At 34.4% G+C, this 20,936-nt stretch overlaps 2 protein-coding genes and 9 non-coding genes across 11 annotated transcripts; 6 read left to right on the forward strand and 5 right to left on the reverse strand.

Annotated features, from left to right (window-relative positions):
• Positions 1-430: 430 nt before the first annotated feature.
• On the reverse strand, positions 431-5,772 carry hst-3.2 (Sulfotransferase domain-containing protein). The gene is made up of 4 exons (NM_001029527.3): positions 5,539-5,772; positions 1,181-1,335; positions 844-1,131; positions 431-794 (listed from the first exon to the last, which is right to left on the reverse strand). The coding sequence occupies exons 1-4, from the start codon at positions 5,763-5,765 to the stop codon at positions 589-591; spliced, it is 876 nt and encodes a 291-aa protein (NP_001024698.1). The 5' UTR covers positions 5,766-5,772; the 3' UTR covers positions 431-588.
• F52B10.18 lies at positions 1,380-1,529 on the reverse strand. The gene has a single exon (NR_070587.1). It is a non-coding gene; the product is annotated as an Unclassified non-coding RNA F52B10.18 (non-coding RNA).
• Positions 2,261-2,401, reverse strand: F52B10.17. Its single transcript, NR_070588.1, has one exon. It is a non-coding gene; the product is annotated as an Unclassified non-coding RNA F52B10.17 (non-coding RNA).
• Positions 4,025-4,168, forward strand: F52B10.12. The gene has a single exon (NR_070589.1). It is a non-coding gene; the product is annotated as an Unclassified non-coding RNA F52B10.12 (non-coding RNA).
• Positions 5,773-8,094: 2,322 nt separating the features above from the next.
• F52B10.7 lies at positions 8,095-8,235 on the reverse strand. Its single transcript, NR_070590.1, has one exon. It is a non-coding gene; the product is annotated as an Unclassified non-coding RNA F52B10.7 (non-coding RNA).
• Positions 8,236-8,305: 70 nt separating this feature from the next.
• On the forward strand, positions 8,306-8,486 carry F52B10.21. The gene has a single exon (NR_070591.1). It is a non-coding gene; the product is annotated as an Unclassified non-coding RNA F52B10.21 (non-coding RNA).
• Positions 8,487-11,595: 3,109 nt separating this feature from the next.
• On the forward strand, positions 11,596-11,743 carry F52B10.5. Its single transcript, NR_070592.1, has one exon. It is a non-coding gene; the product is annotated as an Unclassified non-coding RNA F52B10.5 (non-coding RNA).
• Positions 11,744-12,095: 352 nt separating this feature from the next.
• F52B10.10 lies at positions 12,096-12,253 on the forward strand. Its single transcript, NR_070593.1, has one exon. It is a non-coding gene; the product is annotated as an Unclassified non-coding RNA F52B10.10 (non-coding RNA).
• A 1,650-nt stretch (positions 12,254-13,903) lies between these two features.
• Positions 13,904-14,001, forward strand: F52B10.13. Its single transcript, NR_070594.1, has one exon. It is a non-coding gene; the product is annotated as an Unclassified non-coding RNA F52B10.13 (non-coding RNA).
• On the reverse strand, positions 13,904-14,001 carry F52B10.15. Its single transcript, NR_070595.1, has one exon. It is a non-coding gene; the product is annotated as an Unclassified non-coding RNA F52B10.15 (non-coding RNA).
• A 1,143-nt stretch (positions 14,002-15,144) lies between these two features.
• Positions 15,145-19,526, forward strand: fard-1 (Fatty acyl-CoA reductase). The gene is made up of 10 exons (NM_001383536.2): positions 15,145-15,343; positions 15,389-15,517; positions 15,563-15,688; positions 15,733-15,792; positions 15,850-15,924; positions 17,082-17,395; positions 17,452-17,548; positions 18,096-18,238; positions 18,287-18,544; positions 18,597-19,526. Exons 1-10 carry the CDS (start codon positions 15,158-15,160, stop codon positions 18,817-18,819), a joined length of 1,611 nt encoding a protein of 536 aa, NP_001370741.1. The 5' UTR covers positions 15,145-15,157; the 3' UTR covers positions 18,820-19,526.
• Positions 19,527-20,936: the final 1,410 nt, after the last annotated feature.

Raw genomic sequence — 20,936 nt, forward strand, 5'->3', positions numbered from 1 at the left:
AGTTTCCACATGCATTCCATTATGGTTTTAAAGTTATAGTTGTTTTAATAGTCATCGGTCATATAGTATACATAGAAGCCCTACGGACCCCACTAATGCTTATTTTAGCTCGGCAGTACTGAGAAAAAAAATTATTTTTCACAAATTTTTATTAAAAACAAAAAAAAACAATTTGAGTTTTCCAAAAAAAATCAGTGAAAATTCATTTTTTCCATTGCAAATTTTGGAGCAAGTTTATGACTGCCCTGTTCAAATATTGAAGAAAATTTTAAAAGTAGTGGTTTTCAGTGATGGTTCGACATTGATATATAAATAAAAAAAGTAAAGACATTGAAAATATACAAACCCTTTTTGTAGCAAATCACATAATATTTTCTATACATCATGTGATGTCTTTTATTATAATACAAGCTCTTAAAAAACACGAACTATTTTTTATAACTATTTTATTCTTGTTTTAAAAAAAGTAAAACAAATTTAATAGAAACCCGTAAAAATCAACCGATAAAAAAAGAAATTCAACAGGAACACGGGCAAGTTCAAGACAATGACTAGCTACAAAATAAAACAAGATGAAAAAAAATTGATCTACCAATCAAACCAGTGGTTGATCATTTGATAAAACTTTTTGTTCTCAGGTCCATAGAATTCTCTCAATGTTTTTAGAACCGATGGCTCAACGTCTGGATGATGTCTTCCCTTTGTTTTACCAAGGCAGTGCAGTTTGCCATCTTCATTTTTGATGCAAGGAAACTTCTTGATTGGATCCACTCCGAATTTTTCAGGTTTGGCTACTAAAAGTTCAGAAAGTTAATTTTTAATGAGTTTTTTTTTGTTAATTACCTGGCTTTAAGCCTAAAAATTTCTCGGTTGCACTGATTTCATCCGCTGGATTTGAAATAAGTTTTTCTCCATCTACAATATGGATGTTCTCAATTGGGAAATGATCCAACCATCGTTTCATGTGCTTATGGTAGACCCCGATTCTGATTGCTCCCCATCCAGCATTGACTCCGCGTGTTTTTGTGGTACAGTTTGTTCGGAGCCAGTTAGCACAATTTCCAACCGCCATTGTTTCGAAACTTGGCATCAGGCCAACTCGCTTTCGCTTACTCGATGATTGTGTGTAGTCTGAAAGTTGAAAAAAAATTAGTTTTACATTTGTATTTATTTTACTCACCAGATATTGCTCTTGTCACTGGGTCTCGAACCACAATTATGATTTTAGTGTTCGGATTTAAAGATTTGATTCTCTCCGGAGCCATTTTGCTGTGGAAATACGCCGGACTTTTTTCAATCGTCACCTCTCCAAATTTGGTTTCCGGCATTTGTTCCCTATAAATTATATCATTAATTATTACCACTCATTTTCTCCTAGTCGCAATCTTTTTTGTTTACATCTAATCTACTGCCCTTCCGTCATTTTTCTTTCGTCTTTCCCGCTATCTCAAACGCCAAGTTGCGTAACTTCGACCCCAGCCGGAATGTATCGTTTTCAAGGTACGGCGTGACTTTATTCTCAAAAAAAGAGTTGCAATTGTGTGGTCGGGAAATTAGAAACTACTAAAGTTGACGCAACCCCCATTGCAAAATCAGCGATTGAAACGTTTGTTTAAGAATTCAAGGTGTTGCGTATTATATGGTTCAATTTTCAAATTAAAGGTAGATTGGAATCAGTAGGGAAATTTGTAAAAACTGCTCATATGGTGCCGAATATCATACTAAAATAGTTCAAAAAATATTCTAAACATTTTATTGACAGTCAAAAAGTACCAATTGCTGAGTTTTTGTTTGGCACTTTTGAGAAAAATAGAGCACTGTCGCATGTTTGATTTTGAGAATCTAATACACAGGTACACATTTCAACTTGCGTTAACTTCTATTCATAGTTGAAGTGTTCTATAGTTCCATCTGAAGGAGATTTTTAATGAGCTGCTCCACAACCCATAAAACCAAGTGGCTGTTGATCGGTGAAGATCAAAACGGATGACAAGACAATTTACGCGCAGTCGTAAACTCGATTAAAGTCAATTTTTCACCACCTGTTGACTGGAAGGAGGATATATTCATATATTCACTGTCAATAGGTGTCAAGTATACCCAATTACGGATCAAGATCATATCTACGTGCCGAGACCACCCGGTGTGGTAGGGCCGATCCTAAATTTATAGGAGTGTTGCGCCAGATCATTTATCTTTATTGACTCTCCAATTTCCTCCCGAATGTGTAAACGAGATTGATGCACCCTTCGTTTCTTATCTCGCATTATAATTATGAAAATGAAAACGGAACGGAGAAGCGTCAACAACACGTCAAGAGCATAACGCTTCAATCTCATCACGTCTAATTATAATCTCGTTTTGTGTCAGCTCCAATCTGCTGTTCCCCCATGCTCAGGCACCCCAAGATGGAGCTCTCTCTCTCTCTCTTAGAAATCAGATATCGCATTTCCATCTCCCTAATTATCGAGTAATTGGCAGTGACAGGCGCTCTAGTCAATCAGTTACCGACTTCCGACCTGTTACGCCATCGCATCAAATTTACAACTGTTCGAGCAGTGCCCCTTATGATGGCTGCACAAAGAGATGCGCGCTCTCCGACATCAAAGAAACCAACATCATTGGATGAGCAGACAGAAGTGTCACTTGACGAATATTCAACTCAGTTGGAAGACATCAGCACGCAAAAACTTTATCGTATTGACAGCGGCAGCCATCTGTCAGAATTTTAGACATCTCCATCATAAATGTTCCAACTAGTCAGTTGAATTAAAGAAGGAGTAGAGTTAGTGGGTATTTGGCTTGAATAGACTAAAACTGGTCCAAATGGACAGAATTTCTTAATGAGATTTCACAAAAAATTCCAAAAATGTTTTATGACGGTCAAAATTTTGAAGCTAAAGAGACACTTGTCCTTTTTGCAGTCGTTGGAATTATAACCCTTTAATGCATATTTTGGTATTTTATCTCGCATAATTCTTTGATTGGCGACCAAAGTTGACTGAAATTAGATGCTTATAGGCCTAAAATGTGTTTCGATCAACGAATTTAAAATTACCAGAATATACCGTATAGGACAAGAATCCAAAAAAAATGGTGTTCCAGCCGCGCTGCGACAAAGAAAAAATTGCGAAAATTCAGATTTTGCAAAGTTTGGCTATTTTTTTTTCGAAAAATTTTGTGAAGTCTCATTATAAAATTGGGTGATTTAGGCAAGTTTCAGTTAAAAAAAAAACTTCCTAGAAACTCAACTCCCTTTCAAAAACTACATAGTGAAAACCTATCCATCACCTCACCCCAAGTATTTTCTATTTCCTATCAGTCAGTCAGTAAGTGACTGGACGGTGACACCCCCCACACTTCTCGCGCACTGTACAACGCGTAGCATTCTCGTCATTAGGAGGTCTTCACATTGATTGATATATTCCGGCAAAAAAACAAGAGCAGTTTCAATATTAAAACACCTTCTACAAAACATCTTATAGGAAACATACTTCCGTTGCGTAATTGGAGGACCCGGATTGTACAAGATGTTCTTTGCACTGTCAAAAGAACACGCCGGCTAATCCTGCACCAGCTGAGACGTGTGCGGTCTATCATGGATGTTTTGAAGAGGAAATGGTTCATTAGCGAGAAGCGCTGAGAAAAAACAACAAAATCTCTCATAATTAATTCATACATAAGTGTCGGGTTGTTCTTATGTTTCTATGCAGAGCATAATATTATTAGACCATATAGTCCTTTTCAAATTATATTAAAAAACTTAATTATAATTTTCCAATTTTGCTTAGGGATGGTTTGGGAAAACTAATCATTTCTTGGTATGTTTCCCTCGTCAAAGTTTCAAGGGCAACATTGCATTTATAATTGCTGGGAGCGCATAAATCTTAAGAGAAGGCGGTAAAGACTTTGCGAATGGCAAATATCATTAATTTCATTCATCCACTTTTTCGAACTCATCTGTTTTGGTGGCTTAGAAGTATCCACAAAACAACAGGCGCTTCAGTGCCAATTTGTCGTTTACTCGTATGCACAAGATAAATGGGTGCGACAAAGGTGGTAGCTCTATCGTCAGCCGGCGTTCTCCTCACGGACACCCGCCGCCCCGACCTCTTAGAATTGCTGATTAATTCATCCAGTGGGACGTCGCGAAAGAAACCTATATCTAGTTACCACTCTAGTTTACATAAGAATACATGCCCCTCCGTGTCTTGCCTTCCATTAGAAATTGATGAACAACACCCTTATTTGTGCAATGTTCCTCATCACCTGCTCCTTGGCTGACTCCCGCTAAGAACAGCTTGGAGCACCTGTGACTATATTTTTATTTGTGCCCGTGTGCCCCATGTGCGTGTGATGCGGATCAAGTGTCTTGTTTATGAACTGACAAGCTTTAATGATGAATAACTTAGTAAATACAAAATGTACAGTATGACTCATTCACCTTCATAGGAAGTTGAGGTTGAGGATAGAACGCAATGAAAAAAAAACACAGAAAACACTAATTACCCCTAAAAAACTGTCAGTTGTCATTCACACACGTCTATGGCGCCATAAGGTCTCTGTTTTCATTTCCATATTTCTCATTGACAGTTTTTTCCTTTTTTCCTTGCATATACGAGATGTCCGTTTTATAGCATGCAGGTGGCGGAGAAAATTATTGTCTTGTACTCAACAAAGTGTACTTAACAGTATGAAAAATTGTCAGCTGAACCACACACACAGAACAAAAGCTCACTAATCGGCTTTTCTCAGACGAAGAAATACAACCAAGCCCTTAATTCAGTTTCGCCTTTTCAACACCCTTTGCACTAGTTTCTAAAAATCTTGACAGCTGTCCCAATGGATGAGAGTTATTTGCCAGTACATATTACATAAGACGGAAGGTAGTAGGGAAGAAATGTCGCAATCAGCTTAAGATTCAAGAGGGTATCAATAGAAGAGTGCTTGAAAGGTGTGTGCAATTAATCCCAATCAAAACATTTGGTACGTGCATAGTATACCTGGCCCAAATTTCAAAAAAAAAAACTTTTTCCATCAATATTTCGAAAAAATTGAAAAATTACACCGATTTTAGCTAAAATCTTGTATTGTATACTTTAGTACTTAGTTTCTAATTTAATTTCGTCAATTCAGGCACATTTAAAACCGAGAGGTAACTTAAAATCATCGAAATTGGTTACCTGTCGGCTTCAAATGTACCTTAAAACTACCAAAATGTGCAATAAAGGGCGATAATTCAAAAAAAAGTTAACGTCGGACACGGAAAAGTGGCCAAAACTCGAGATTTCAGCTTAAATCAGTGCAATTTTTTCAAAATTTTGAACCGCCGTAAAAATGTTAAAAATTTTTTTTGAGAAGTTTAATTACGAAATTAATTATTTGACCCTATTTTGGGTCTATTCGTTTAACATTTTCCAAACCGTTAGTCCTCCTTTAAGCCTAACATGGACAAAACAGATCACATAAATTTTTCCCAATGGTTAATATTTTTGGGGCAGATTTACTACTCTGAGACACAAGGAAAAGTATACTCACCTGTACCATTCCAGTCCTTTGTTGAAATTTTTATCAAAAAAGTGAACTTCGGGACCAGGCGCCTTGATCAGCGGATTGACTCGAAGAAATTCCAAAAGGGCTCGAGTTCCAGACTTCTTCACGCCAACAATGATTGCGTCCGGGAATCGCTTTTTGGAAGTATTAGGTATAACTCCGCATGATATTAAGTCTATCAAGTGGAGAATGAGGAGAAGACGGTACTTCATCCTGAAAGTTTTATATTGGTTAGCAAGAAAAAAAAACTAAAATTGAAAGAAGTGAGAATAGACAGAATAGACATAGCTTCAAAAAAATAAATGACATGCGAGATTTCCGCTTGAGCAAGAAAAAAGAAAGCTTTATCTGTTTGTTGCATTCAAAATTTTTTTCATCTCTAGTTTTCATTTCAATATGACATGAAAATATGCTCAGCTCTAAAACTCAGCAAACACTATATATTAATATTTCCGCATATCTTAGGCTCTTGAAAAAAAAGCGAATAAAATGAGGGATAAAACATTACAATTATGAGCAAACAAATAAAGTTTCAACAAGATTCTCAAATGAAGCAATCAGTGTTATACGAACCTCCGCCCCGATTCACAGTGACTCGCTAACCTGTGCGCGACGGAAAGAGGAGGCGGAGTCCATAAGGCCGGCTGGTCAGAGGAGACGTCGCTGTGTGTGTGTGTGTTCCCATCTCTTCCCGACACCCGCCCATGGGACATCAAATGGTGTTGAAACATTTTTGAGAAATAGCTGCCCTGTGCTTCTCAAGTAGGAGTAAAGAATTACTGCGCCATGTCCCATGGGGAATTAAACGAAATGTATACTGAAAACTGGAGGACACCAAGTGAATGAGAAAAGCCGCGAGCAAATTGAATGTCTTGTTAAAAGGGTTAAGGTGGGAGCTTGGAAGCGGAAGGCTGAGTTCTAATTAGCATTTTAACAGGAAAATATACTCTCTTATGCGAGCGGAAGATGATGATGAACACAGTGCGAAAGGAGGAAAGAATCGATTTCAGAGTAAACATCTTCGATAATTGTTTCCGGTGCGGCATCTTTGGAAGTTCATGAATATATTATTTAGGTCGGTATTGAAAAGGAAAATATAATTAAAAAATGTAAAAAAGCACCAGTGGGAAAATTAAAAAAAAAACCATTTGGAAATTTATTTATTAAAAGTCAAAATGTTGTAATTACTGACTGTGAGTTTTTGCCACTTTTTGGGAAAACTATTGGACTGTCGAGCCCCCACAATGACCATAGAAATCAAAATGAAACTTTTTTTTTGATCGACGGCTTTCAAATACTTCCGAAGACTTCCAAAAAGTGGCAAAAACTATGATTTTTCCAATTTTTAAAAAATCATTAAAAATTTTAAATTAATTAAAAAAAAAATTTTTCACTATGTAACTTGGTCATTGTAGTACAACTGGCTGGTTGGTGCTACATTATTTTTTTAGACTCCTCGATTATTTGGAGCAAGTTTTTTGGGGACTCAATGTCATAAAAGTGTTTTTGCGAAAAATCTCCAAGACAATATACGCTTACATCTATATATTTATAATTTTATTTTTCCACAACAATTGTCGAACTATACATAACATTTTCTTTTCAAGTCAACATTAGAATATTTAGTAAATTTTTGAAATAATTAGTTTGATTTTTAGGAATATTTAGTATGATGACCTGATTTTTAAGGTGGGGAAATATTAAAAATCATTTTTATGGTACCAAAAAGACCAAATATTGTAGTAAAACTTTTGAAACATTTTTTGAAAAAATTTTATTGGCAGTCGAAAAGTGGCAATTACTGAGTTTTTGCCACATTTTGGAAACAGTATAGCACTGTCGAATCCCAACAGTGTTTGAATATTAATATTTCTAACAAATATTGATAATAAAATTTAAAGGGAAAATTTTTTACTGATCGACGACTTCCAGACCTTTACCAGAAAAATTATTAAAAGTGGCAAAACCTAAGACTTTTCCAAAATTCAAGAAATAAATAAAATTTCTGCGGTACTTTAATAGTTCTAACTTTGACTGAGAAGCAGATTATTTAAATTTAAACACACAAAACTGGCAAGAGACGGAAATGGAGTCAGTGCTCAGTTTTTCCCAGCTCTCAATTTTCACGGATCTTCTATTATTCTTGCAAATTTGTCGGCTCGGTTGGGCTTTTGATGAGCTCCAAGTCCATCCCTCTCTCGGCGCAATATGCTAATTCAAAGGCAGATAATCGTGCTTCCAAAGTTAGCTGGAGAAGTTACTCATCCGGAACGGAGCATTTGAAGGATGAGAAGAAGCGGAAAAGTTTGTTGTGAGGTAAGCTCTCGGCTTTCTTTCGTTCTTAAATTGAATTTGAGAAATACTGGACCCGCAAGGCAGGACAAATCTAGGCACCGAGCTTGAGAAAAGAAGAAGAAAGCAAAATGGAAACGCAAGCTGAGACATTTATGAGCGCAGTAAACGAGTCTGTTAACCAAACCTAATATGGGAAAGTGGTATTCAGCTGGATATGAAGAAAAATGAGAGGAAATGGGGCACCAAAACTTTTTAGTAACAGATGTTGATGCGTTGTTATTTGAGATATGTATAGTCAAATTCTATTGATGGTGAACGAAGAGCAGCTTCACCAATTAGACAAACTGACACATATGTTGTGACAATGTACAATGCGCACTAAGAATAAATTACAAGGAACGATGGTTCTCATGACACTATTTAAGGGGAGATAGTAGGCATAAGGAAAAACAAAAAAAAAGAACCATGAAGATCTCAGAAAAATGATTGGATTGGCAGTGGCAGGTGGTGAAGAGCTCGTGTACTCTGTAAGACTATATAGGTGCGGTGGAGCATGTGATTTGATTGACTGGCAATGTACAAACCAGGCATAGCCGAAGAGCCCTCACTTAAGCTTTTAAATGGTTAGGATTATTTTTTATTCAGACGAGATGGATAATTATCAATGGTACAGGAAAATGATTGGCAGGTTTTTTTTTTAAATTAAAATTACCATTTTCATTGCATGCACACGTATAATATTTTCAGAGAAAGATACATACTCCCAACTATTGCGATTTCGGCAGGAGCTGGAATTTCCTATTGCCACACACCCCGGGTCCCAGCACACATTATTTCCTTCAGCATACCGCCATATGTCATGTATGAGATACCTGCCTTCTGTTTCTAATCTCATTGTAACATCTTGAATATCTATAACACGGTCATTTAATAACGGCCTTCCTCTTTAATTAACTCGTCAGTATTTGATTGTGACCTCATATTTAAGACTGAAAGATGGAAAAAAAATGTTAACCGGGTTATTTAATACAGATTTATAATACTAGAACTAATTTTACTATTTTCTGATACATTGTAATGCAGATATGGATTCTATTGCACTTTGGCATTAGAAGAGCTCAATTTGAAAGAACATGACTTAAATTCAAAAAATAAAAACTTGTGGAAGTTTTTTGTATTTTTAGGTTCAGCTGACTATTATAGCCTACAGAGTGTAAACTTTAACTTATTAAAGTAGGAGTAAGACAATTTTTTAAGCCAATATATAACTGAAAAAATATAAAAATTGGCTTAAAAAGTGCCTTAAGCAATGAAATACCAGTTTTTGAGTAGTTTTTTTTAAATTCGTATATTTGAGCACATTTTGAGTTGATACCTTGAATAACCAGGAACCGATACTCTTTCTTTAACAAAATGCCTGATGTTTTCTTCCAAAGCATGCAGCAAAAGTTTCAAGTATTAATGCAAAAACATGGACAATTGTTGACAGGTAAAGTGCGCCCGTTTGGCCACTTGACAAGTTACATGAAACTTCGAATTGACAAAATAATTGACCGCATTCTCTAACTCGTCATGTTGTCAATTGCACGTGTCTACTGGTGGGAAAGAGCTTCGACTTTCACCCTGCTCGCCGCACTGAACTAGCATGTAATTGTGTCTCGCAAAGTTTGTGACTAACTGGAGGGATAACAAAGTTAGAAGCACAGAATAAAATGAAACGTACTACTATACCTCATTGGAGCTACATATTGGAAATGGAAGATGGAGAAAATAGAAAACCCGAATAGAGAAAACACTTCAAATTAGGAACGATCATTAGTGTGCGCGAAACCATAAACCTACAGTAATCGATCCTCATTAGGTAGGGGGGGCGCCTCACAGGTTCGTGACTGACTGACGACGGTGAGCGTTTCCATTCTAATCCTACCGTATTTTGTCTGAATTACAATTTTTACGACCGACTCGCGTGCGCGCACGCAAAGCCGCAACCTGGCTGCCCACCATCACCCACCAAACTGCGCGAAAATCGCTAAAAACGTGGGAGGCGAGAAGATAACGGGGCGAACAATGGGAGGCTATCAATCCGGACGGATTCCTCATTTAATTTTATGTTCTCTTCTCTGTCACCTCTGTCATTTTGTAACTAAGTCATCACACCTCACCCCCGTCCGGGCCGAGACCATCAAAATTTACGAGCAGTTACGTTGCGACAAATTGGTTGAAATTAGAGAAGGCGATCAAGATCAGATTTTATCTGATAAAACACGGGAGGTCTAAACGCGCCAAATTGATTTACGAGAAATGAAACACTGGAAAATAAACTAGTAGGAATGGAAAACAAGAACTTGCAGAATTTGTTTCAATAAAGGGGAAGGGAAAACTTACACTTGTGCAACCATTTGACAAAAGTTCTGTTGCCGTTCAATAATTGCAAATTAAAGGTGGAGTAGTGCCAGACTAAATATCACAGTAAAAAAATTCAAAAAAATTCAAATTTGTTTTTTTGAAAATTTTGATAAATCTCAGTTTTTGTCACTTTTCTGGAAGTCAAAAACTGGAGATCAAAAAAAATTTCCTTCAAATTTTATGGCCAATTTATGTTACGAATATTGAAATTTAAACACCGTAGGCATTCGAACCTGAGAGAGAGCAATAGTTTTCTCAAAAAGTGGTAAACTCAGTAATTGCCACTTTTTGACTGTCAATAAAAATGGTTTGGGAGTTTTTCTAAATATACTTATAATAATTGAAAACAACTGAATATCATAATAAAACACTCCATAAAATTTAAAATATAATAATTTTTTAAATTTCTAGCATTTTGGCAAATTGCCCAATTTTTGTAAAAAAGAGTTTTTTATTACCATCTAGAGAAATTTCGCATGTTTCGACCAAAGCAGTTTGTTTTTTTTGGGTTTTTTGGAAAAAATTGATTTTTTGGTTTTTTTGGTTTTTTGAGACTAAAAAAACAAAAAAAAAACCAAAAAATAAATTCCAACACTGATTCAGCAAAAATTAAACAATTAAGAACAGAAAACCTTCCGTTTGTTCAGTTTTTAATATTTTATGAAGAATCAACAGAATATTTCATGAAAAATTTCGGTTATGCCCCGTTTGATATCAAACATTGAATTTTTTTTGTTTTTTTGGTTTTTTTTGGTTTTTTTTTTTGAAAAATTAGATTTTTTGTTTTTTGGTCCAAAGTTCGACCAAAAAATTTTTTTTGGTTTTTTGGCCGAACATTTTTTTTTGCAACAGCCCTGGTTTCGACCCATAGAAGTTTTTAACAAAAATAATTTTTAAAAAAATTGAATATAAAAATCGTAGAAAAAATTGAATACAAAAATCGTAGAAAAATTTTTTTTCGACTTCCAAAATTGTAAGTGGCAAAAACTGAGTAATTGCCGCTTATTTAAAGCAAATAAAAAATTTGAAGTCAATAAAATTTCAAAAATAATGAACTGCAATCTGCATCATTTGATAAAGTTTTTTTTTCTAGAAAATTTTAGTGCTATACGATTTAGGGCTAGAAAAGCAGAGAATATGCTCACTATTTTTAGGTAATACTTTTCGAAGACAAAGAGCACACTATGTTTGACTGTTTAACATGGCCAGATGTTTGACTACATTAACAACCTAGTTAATATATTTGTTACATATATAACATATTTAACAAGCACATCACAGCAACCGATATATTTATTTGCCATTGGTGCTCACCTTGGACACCTCGCACCCCGCACACCGAAGCGGGTTTATCAAAGAAGAATCCCGGCGGGAGTCGGTTCGGTGTATCCTAATCCGCTTCCGACAGCCGACGGTCAAGTGATGTTGCGTAATTAGTCCGACTCTTTTGGTGTGTTTTTTTTTTGTAATTACAAAAGCTTCGACATCCAAAAAAAATAGCAAAACTGATGTTTTTTTAATTTTCAAAAAATCATATAGAATTTAGATTTTTTTTTTGAATTTTTTACTATGATATTTGTAAATGTGGTGCCATATGCGTGTTTTACAACAATTTATTCTTTTAATTTGCTCCATGAGCAAAAAATATGGTGCTAAACATAGGGTTATGCGGGAGGTTAAGGGATGCAGGAAACAATTCACACCTGGCAATAAAGAGACACAATAAATTAAGCTGTTGAATATGCCAGCTGTGTGTTAGTGAAAAAACATATAATTAGAACTATTCATTTGTGTTGTTAGTAACAAACCTCACCGCAGAAAGATTGAATTGAAAATGGATTTAAACAAGAAAAAGTACTTGAACATATTCTTCTGTAAGCTTTCACAGATCGAAAAGAAAAGAACAGAGCGTGATAGGATTGAAAAAAAAGAAGCTAACTGCAAACAAGAAAGCAAAATCGGGTGAATGACAATGTTTGTTCCACTTCCACTTATGACTGACTTCTTTCTGTCTGTACACTTAAATGGGCCACAAAATAGGATGGTGTGAAGTAAAGTACGACGGTTCTTAATACATTTTTTGTGTGTAAGGCAGTGTTATTAAAATCCGGAGAGGTCATGATATTGTTGCTGAAAAAATTTTTAATGGAGATTTCGGTATCATAAGAAAACCTTGACGGATTTGTTGTTAGGATAATTTATTTTGCTATCAAACACTTCAAATGAGTCATGCTGAGAATTTGGTATTTTAATGGTGTTAGTATTTTTAAAAGTGCAGTACAGATTTTTGCAAAATTCACTTATTATCAATCAAAACGGCCTAATAATAAAACACTCCAAAAAATGTTCGTTTCTTTTTCAAATTTCCAGTCAAAGTTTTAGCAAATTGCCAAATTTTCGAGAAAAAAAAGCGATTTTAAGAAAATCCAGAGCAATATTGTACCCCCAGAATGTTTTAGCACAAATAACTGAAATAAAGTTAAAGTTTAAAAACTGTAGAAACATTTTTTTTTTGCTAGACTTGAAAAATTATAAGTGGAGAAAATTGAAAAAAAATTGAAAAATTGTCACTTTTTGACAGTAAATAAAAAAATTTTGAAAATTTGGTTAGTAAAGTTTCACTATGACAGTTTGTCATTTCAGCATAATAATATGACTTTTTTGCATCTTCAAGTTATAGACATAGAGTTTTTAAATATAGTTTAAAAAAATAATACCACCACATTTGGACAGTCGGAGTCAAAAAACTCATTTTTCTCTTTTTTGAATCAGGCGTAGTTTCAATTCGAATTCGGAATCTTCATTGTGATATCTTCTAAAAAGTTTATCAATCGACCTATGAATATTGAAAAAATATTTTCCCATCAAAATTTGAATGATATATAGAATTTTGATGTTTTGTTTAATAAAAATTGCTTGTATTTCCATTTTTGTATGAAAAAATCAAAAAATGTCTGCAAAATTTGATACTTGCGTATTATAACCCCGCCCTTTTAAATATCCCACCCTGTCCCTTTAAATAATAATTTTTGAGTTATAAAAATAAAAATGTGTGAAATAGTGTTGTATTTTTAGGCTTGTGAAAAACCCCTCTGTAGAATAAAAATCTATGTCACATTCCATTTGGAAAAATCAAAAAAAAAAAAAACTAAATGTAATTTTAAAATTGTGGAGTATTTAATACACAGGTATTCAAACTGTTTGATTAAATAATCATTAAACTAGAAATTTTTAAAAATATTATTTTTGGGTACGGCTACTTTATGAGCTCGCCCGTAGTCATAAAAGGTAGATAACTAAACATATTCGTTTTTTCAAAATTTAACATTGACAGATTTCATTTCGATTTCATTTGAAACTTTGCTCTTCCGTATTCATTGTATTTTCGTAATTGGAAATCAAACGGCTGTCAAAAGCGTGGCTGTCTTCGGCACCTGAACACGAGTTTTCTTGAATGAGTCTATCAAATTTAAACTTTGCGTCTAACAGCAATTAATTATTAATGATTTTTCCAAACACCCCACTGCAAAGTACAGGGAAAATTTTTTATCAGTTTCACTCTTTTTTTTTGCAATTGTTTTTCAATAGCTTTTCCGTGGTGTGAAAATTACCGCCTTTTCATGTTTCCCAATGTGTTTAAGGAATGGAAGAGGTATGGCGTGATCAGTCATTGATAATTTCAACTTGGCATTTATCAGTGTGTGGACATTGTCCCCGCTGGTATATGTACGTAGGTCGCAAGTGCATCACGCCTCTTCTCTTTTCTTGACAGGGCTCGCTGAGCACAATAGACTCCAACCGTGCAATTGTTTCAGCGTTTTAGGTTTTACTAGGTCAAAGTCTGGCTGTTTCCAAAATAAAATATATTTCAAAGTCAGCTTCACCCGTCGATTTCTCGCTTTCGTTTTTTTTTATCGAACTGTCACGTTTTCGTGTAGGTTTTTGCACAATTATTGAATTTTGCGCTCAAAAAATTTGAAATTTCAATTTAGGTATATTTATCAACATTTCCCAAGTGATAACAATTGTTGTCTAGCCCTACTAGCTTATTTTGCAGTATTATTTCCTATAATATATTTTTTAAAGCATATCATATTTTCCCAAATGTTGCGACACTTGAAAGACATAATACGCCATCCGCTTTCGCTGATTTGTAAATTTTGTACATGGCTGTCTATCAATTCCTGCATTAGGCTCTTATTCTCGTTTTTCTTGGTGCGTATTGATAGCGATAAAACGGCTGATAGTCGAGTGATACCCCTTCTTTACTTTTTTTGTTGGCTCTTCATCTATTCGCCCATCTCCACAAGTTTTTTTTTCAAATAGATATTTTGCATGTATTGTGAACTGTCAAATTAATAACAGATTTTTAAAAAAAATTCTTGTATCCTGTCACGTGTATAACATCCTGTCATTTTTAAAGGAGGTGTAATGGCTGTGGTTATTTTGGTATAGTCCTACGATATGCTGAAATACAGGAATTTTATAATGAAAGTTCTCAAAAAATTTTCAAAAATTTTTTATGGCGGTTCAAAATTTCAAAAAAAATTAAAGGCTCAATTTCAGCTAAAATCTCCAGTTTTGGCAACTTTTCCGTGCCGCAGCAGCTTGAAAATGACTTTTTTGAATTATCGTCTTTTATTGCTTATTTCGGTTGTTGGGCTCCTGTTTGTTGTAGGATAAAGTAGATTTTAAGCCGATAGGTAACCAAAAATTACAAAAGATCCGCATTAAAAAATTTAAAAAATTAAACAATTTTTTTTGAGCAATTTTATTACAAATTTTGTTCACTTTAGCACATTACAAATCTATAGGTTCAAAATATCCAGAAACCGTTGATCCTTCTTCAATTTGAAAGGCAAATTTTATTATTTAAAACCCAAGTTTTAGGTAACAAAAACGCATGGCTTTTTCTGTAAGAGACGTCTATGCAGGCAGCTCCGTGCTGCTCACGGGAGGTACTGGGTTTTTGGGAAAGGTGATTGTTGAGAAGTTGTTATGGACTATTGATGACATTCAAAACATCTATTTGATGATAAGAACAAGAAAAGGGAAGAATCCGCAAGAAAGATTGTCAGGTCTTCTTCATGTAAGTATTTTGATTATATTTGGAATTTTATTTAATAGTTTTTAGGATCCCCTTTTCAATCGCATTCGCCAAGAGAAACCAGAAGCATTTGACAAATTGAAAGCAATCGGTGGAGATATGATGGTGGAAAATCTAGGAATGGATCCTGAAGATGTGATGCTCATCCGAGACAATGTGAGGGAGTACAATTCTCAATTTTTCCAACTTTTTAATATTCAGGTCAACGTAGTGATCCATAGCGCGGCGACTGTCAAGTTCGACGAGCATCTAAGAGCAGCAGTCACCATGAATGTCATTGGAACCAAACGAATCATTGATCTCTGTCATCAAATCAAAGATCTCAAAGTAACAGAGAAAACAACGTGTCTCAGAAAAATTGTATTTTTAAGGTATTGGTGCATGTGTCAACTGCATATGCAAACTGCGACAGGTTTGAAACAACGGAAAAAGTGAGCGTGAAAAATTGAACATTGTAGAATATCAACTAAATTTCTGGAAATTTACAGATTTACAAGTCACCAATGGCTCCACAAAAACTTGTGGACGCTCTTTCGTGGATGGATGACGAAACATTGACTAAAGTAAGTTTTGATATTAGGTGGTGGCAATTAGACCTTGGTCAAAATGTATGACTTTTTGTGGCATATCGATTTTTCTGAAAAAAAGTTTGGCGACTCCAGGTATCCTAACTCGGAGCCACATTTTTTAGGCTTCACCCAGATTCGTGTATTTTAAACTTTTGTTTGAAATTTATGTGCGGATTTTGCTTAATTTAATATACCGTATATTCTCTATTAGAGCGGCGTATCTAATAGTACGGCGTATCTATTAGAGCGGCACTCTAACTGGCTCTTCGAAAATTAGAGCGGCAGTCTCTATTAGTGCGGCACCCCTTTTTTTGGGTGCAAGAGCCACATCAATTATTCGATTTCTTCGAAGATATTTTTGTTCATTCTTGAATGAATTTATAAATTTTCATTTAAATATTGAATTTTAGTGTCTTTGTGAGGCAAAATTACCCAATTTTCATGAATTTTTCCATAAAATATGAGGTTTTATAAAGAAATTTTGAGGTTACTACTCCCAAAAGTAGTAACTTCAATATGAAAATTAGTTATCGAAAATTAGTGCGGCAGTATCCAGTAGAACGGCAGTCTCTAATAGAGCGCACGTCACGAAGGGCCGGGAAATTAGTGCGGCATGCCGCTCTAATAGAGAATAGAGAATACACGGTACAAGGAAAGAGGACAGATTTGTCGAAAAATGTATTCGAAAAATAGATTAAAAAATAGACAAAGCAATTTTTTTAACTTTTTTAAAACTAATTTTTTTTTCGATTTTTATTGTTATACAATCACATTATACACTAAATCGAGCGAGAGCCGCGCATAAATCTAAAAATAAAGTTTCAAAAAACCAAGATCGAGTGGAAGCCTAAAAAAGCGGCTCCGAGCTAGAATACCTGGAGTCGACATATTTATTTGAAAGTACCGTCACATCACAGGTAATGTGGTTGATACCATAAATTCCCAGATTTTCAGAAATATCGATGCGGAACAAAAAAAACTCATTGCCACCCCTACTTTATTTTGATATTCATAGAAAAAAAGGAGATTAATTGAAAAATGTTGAAAGTGTAAAAATTCAACAACAAAATTCAGAAATCCTATTTAAAATGAAAATAATTCTTTTTGCGTTATTGATATTACCAAAGTTACCCGATATTTAACATTTTCAGATTACACCTAAAATACTTGGCCTCCGTCCAAACACCTACACTCTGACCAAAGCTTTAGCAGAGTCCACAATCGAAACCGAAGCAAAGGATATTCCAGTCATTATCATTCGTCCTTCGATTGTAGGAGCAATGTGGCAAGGACCGCTTCCAGGATGGACTGACAATATCAATGGGCCGACTGGAATCTTTGCTGCTGTAGGAAGAGGTGTTTTGACAAACATGTGTGGGAGCAGTGAATCAAAAGCTGATATTATTCCCGTTGATATTGTGGCTAACATGATAATTGCGTCAGCTTCATATAGAACATCGATCAAGTGAGAATAGTTTTAAACAAACTGTGAATTGTTTAAAATTTTGTTTTTTGTTTCAGCACGACAGAAATTCCTGTGATCCACTGTTCATCTGGTGAATTGAACCCTCTCTATTGGGGTCATATTGTTTTATTTTTGGAGCAATTCTACAAAAAGGTTAGTCAGAGTTTTATATAATAATATCTCCATTAAAGGAGGAGTACTGGTTATAAGTATTTAGCTTAAATAGACTTAAACTGGTTCAAAACGTCTTCATAATGAGACTTCACAAAAAAATTTCCAAAAATTTTTATGGCGGGTAAATAATAATAATATCAAAATAGAACCAAATTTTGCTAAAATATAAAAATTCGCAGATTTCTTTCATTAGATGAACTACCAAAATATGCATTAAAGGAGGACTAACGGTTTGGACGATTTTGAAAAAAAAAAAGGCCCAAAATAGACGGCAAACATTTTTTAAACGGCATTCAAGCTACTACCACGTAGAAAAGTTAACGAAATTTTAGAATTTAGCAAAATTAGTCTTTTTTTTCCAACATTTTGAGCCTTCATAAAACTATTTGTCAAAAATTTTTTTTGAGAAATCTCATTTTGAAATTTGGTCAATTTTGGCCAGTTTTAGTCAATTTTAACTAAATACCCACAAACTCTACTCCCCTTTTAAATAGTACTCTAATGTTTTTTTTAAATATATTTTCAGTATCCCATGGAGCAATGCTTCGCAGTTCCATCCACATATTTCCACAAATCACGTTCACTATTCCTTATAAACTATTATATCAAGCATCATATACCTGCTGCCATCTCAGATATTTCTGCTCGTCTTATAGGAAAGCGAAAAAAGTAAGTCATAAACGACGGAGAACAAGACCTACATAAATTTCTTATCAGCAATGTGAAGCTGTATTCGAAAGTGTGGAAAATGATTGAAACTCTACACTTTTTCACGACTCGCGGATGGAGTTTCAATGCACGTGGACTGCCAGAATTCTTTGAGAAAATGACACCCGCAGATCAAAAGGAGTACAACTTTGATGTTCGCCAAGTGGATTGGAACTCGTATTTATTCGATTATGTAATGGGTATCAAGAAGTTCCTTTTGAAAGAAAATCTGGAGAATCTTAACAGATCGAGAGCACATCTTTTGAAGTCAGTGATATTATTCAATATTGAAAAGTTATGCTGAATAATATTATTTCAGAATGCGCATTCGACGCCAAGTAATTGCAGCAATAGTTTACGCAGGATTTATCTCTACAATTGGAAGAAAATGGAAGAAGACTACTCAATATCTGACATGGTTCGGTGCTATGTTGGCAACATATACATACACTGAAGTCAGTTTCAGACGGCATATTCCTCTGAAATCATTGAAAGATTACACACAAACGTCGGATTATTCTCGGTATCTTCAAAAAAGCTAGAATCTTTTCAATGACGTCATTCAAATTTATTTTTCTTTTTTTTTGTGTGATTTTTTTATCTTTAAAAATTGATAGGATCAGAATCAAAAATCAGACATACAATCGTTATATTGTTTCAAAATATCAAGGTCGATAGTGTGTCTGTTGATTGTGATACGCACTCTCTCATCAACAATAACTTTTTTTCATTGTTATTCTCCGCTTAAAGGAGGAGTAACGGTTCTGGGTGTTTTGAACGAATAAATAAAATATATGACACTTCTCGTATTTTTTCCAAAAATTTTTTATGGCGGTTCAAAATTTTGACTCAAATTTAGCGAAAATCTCTAATTTTGGCCTGAAATTAAACTTTTGAATTAACGAAAAATGTGACACGGAATAGAAGCCAAACATTTTTTATGGAAATTTTGAAGCACGATAAAAAATATTTAAAACATTTTTGAACTCATTGCGGAATTTGTTCAAGGAGCACATTTTGGGTATATACGTTTCAAAAAAAAAACCCATAACCGTTACTCCTCTTTTAAAATTTACACATGCCTATTTCCGACAACGCTTTATATCTTTTTTTTTAATACTGCAATTTTTTTCACCAAATCTTCCATCTTCAATCACCTCCAAGTTTGTTTTCTACTTGTTATGAGCGAAAGACCAGTTTTTTTCTCGTTATTCATTTTATGTTTGACAATAAATAATGGTCAGTTCCACTTTAAATATTTATTTTTCCTATCAGTTTTGTTTCATGGCTAACCACAATCACAGTGGAGACTAGTAAACATTCGCAAATAGAAAAAAAAAACAACATCGGTGGCTCTTCTCGTTTTCTCGTCAATGGTTAGTAGGAAAAGATGAGAGTACTTTTGCTCGATGTGAGTGCGTGATATTTTAAAATGCGTGTTATTTTTAGAATTCATATCTTTTGATGAAATTATGAAAAGGAAAATGTACTAAGTTCGACGAATTCGGCAAATTTGCCGTGCTTAACAAACTCCGAAAAATTTGATGTTTTTGGAGAACCAATACTACTGAATTCTTAACACACATTGTGTCATTTTACAAAATTTTTGGGCAAATAATCAATAATTTTGGTCAAAATAGTATTGCCCAACTTTTGATGTGTGCTGCAAATTTCGAAGTTTGCCGAGTTCGGCAAATTCGGCAAATTTTTTTTCGGCAAACATGGCGAGCGCGGCAAACGGCAAATTCGGCAAATTTTTTCTCGGCAAACGGCAAATTCGGCAAATTTGCCGCACACCCTTGCCCTCTACTATATGTATATGTATGACATATCTTTCGGAGAATCTTTGCAACAACCTAAATTAAAACAACTTTATTGATACATATTTTAAAAAACTGTTGAAGAATTTTAACTTTTTGAAACATTTTGTACAGTTCAAAAAAGTTCTATTAATAGTAAGAGAAAACAGGCAAATTTTTACATTATTAAATGTACCAAAAATCACTTAACTATTCTCTTTCGAATTTCTCACAACTTGCCATGTAGACAAAAAAACGTTATCATAATTATTTTTTATGTGAGCTTATTTTGCGATATTTTGTCTATGTATCAAGAACAGTACTTGTGTACCTGGCCAAAAAAAAAATTAATCTTTTTGCAAATTTTATGTGACCATTTTTGTCCATATTAAGTTAGCATTAGCGTTTTTAAGGCTATATTTTTGGGCCGGGAATTCTGAACAAACATCCAAAAACAAAGTTTGTAAATGTTTTTGTGAGTGTTTTCCAATATCAATTGAAAAGTTTTGAACAACAACTTGCCACTTGGCCGTTTCGCACTGTTGGTTATGAATCCCAAAAACCTGAGGGCAGTGTTTACTTTTTCAACTTACTGTTTACTCGCATTAACAATCAACATTGTATTAGTTCCCTGCGTAGTCTCTTTTTTCAAATTTTAAGGAGTAGAGTCAGTGAGGAAATTTCTTTAACACACGCTACAGTGACCAAATGTTATGGTAATTTTTTAAAGTTTCAATTGATTTTTTGATTTTTTGAAAATTGGAAAAAAAATTAGAAAATTTTTTTGAAACTTTCTTTTATGATATTTGTCCATTGTGGTACCGTAGGCGTGTTTTTTTTTTAAATTTTTCCACTAGCTC

The sequence above is a fragment of the Caenorhabditis elegans genome, chromosome X (assembly GCF_000002985.6).
Source record: "Caenorhabditis elegans chromosome X".
Lineage (NCBI taxonomy): Eukaryota > Metazoa > Nematoda > Chromadorea > Rhabditida > Rhabditidae > Caenorhabditis > Caenorhabditis elegans.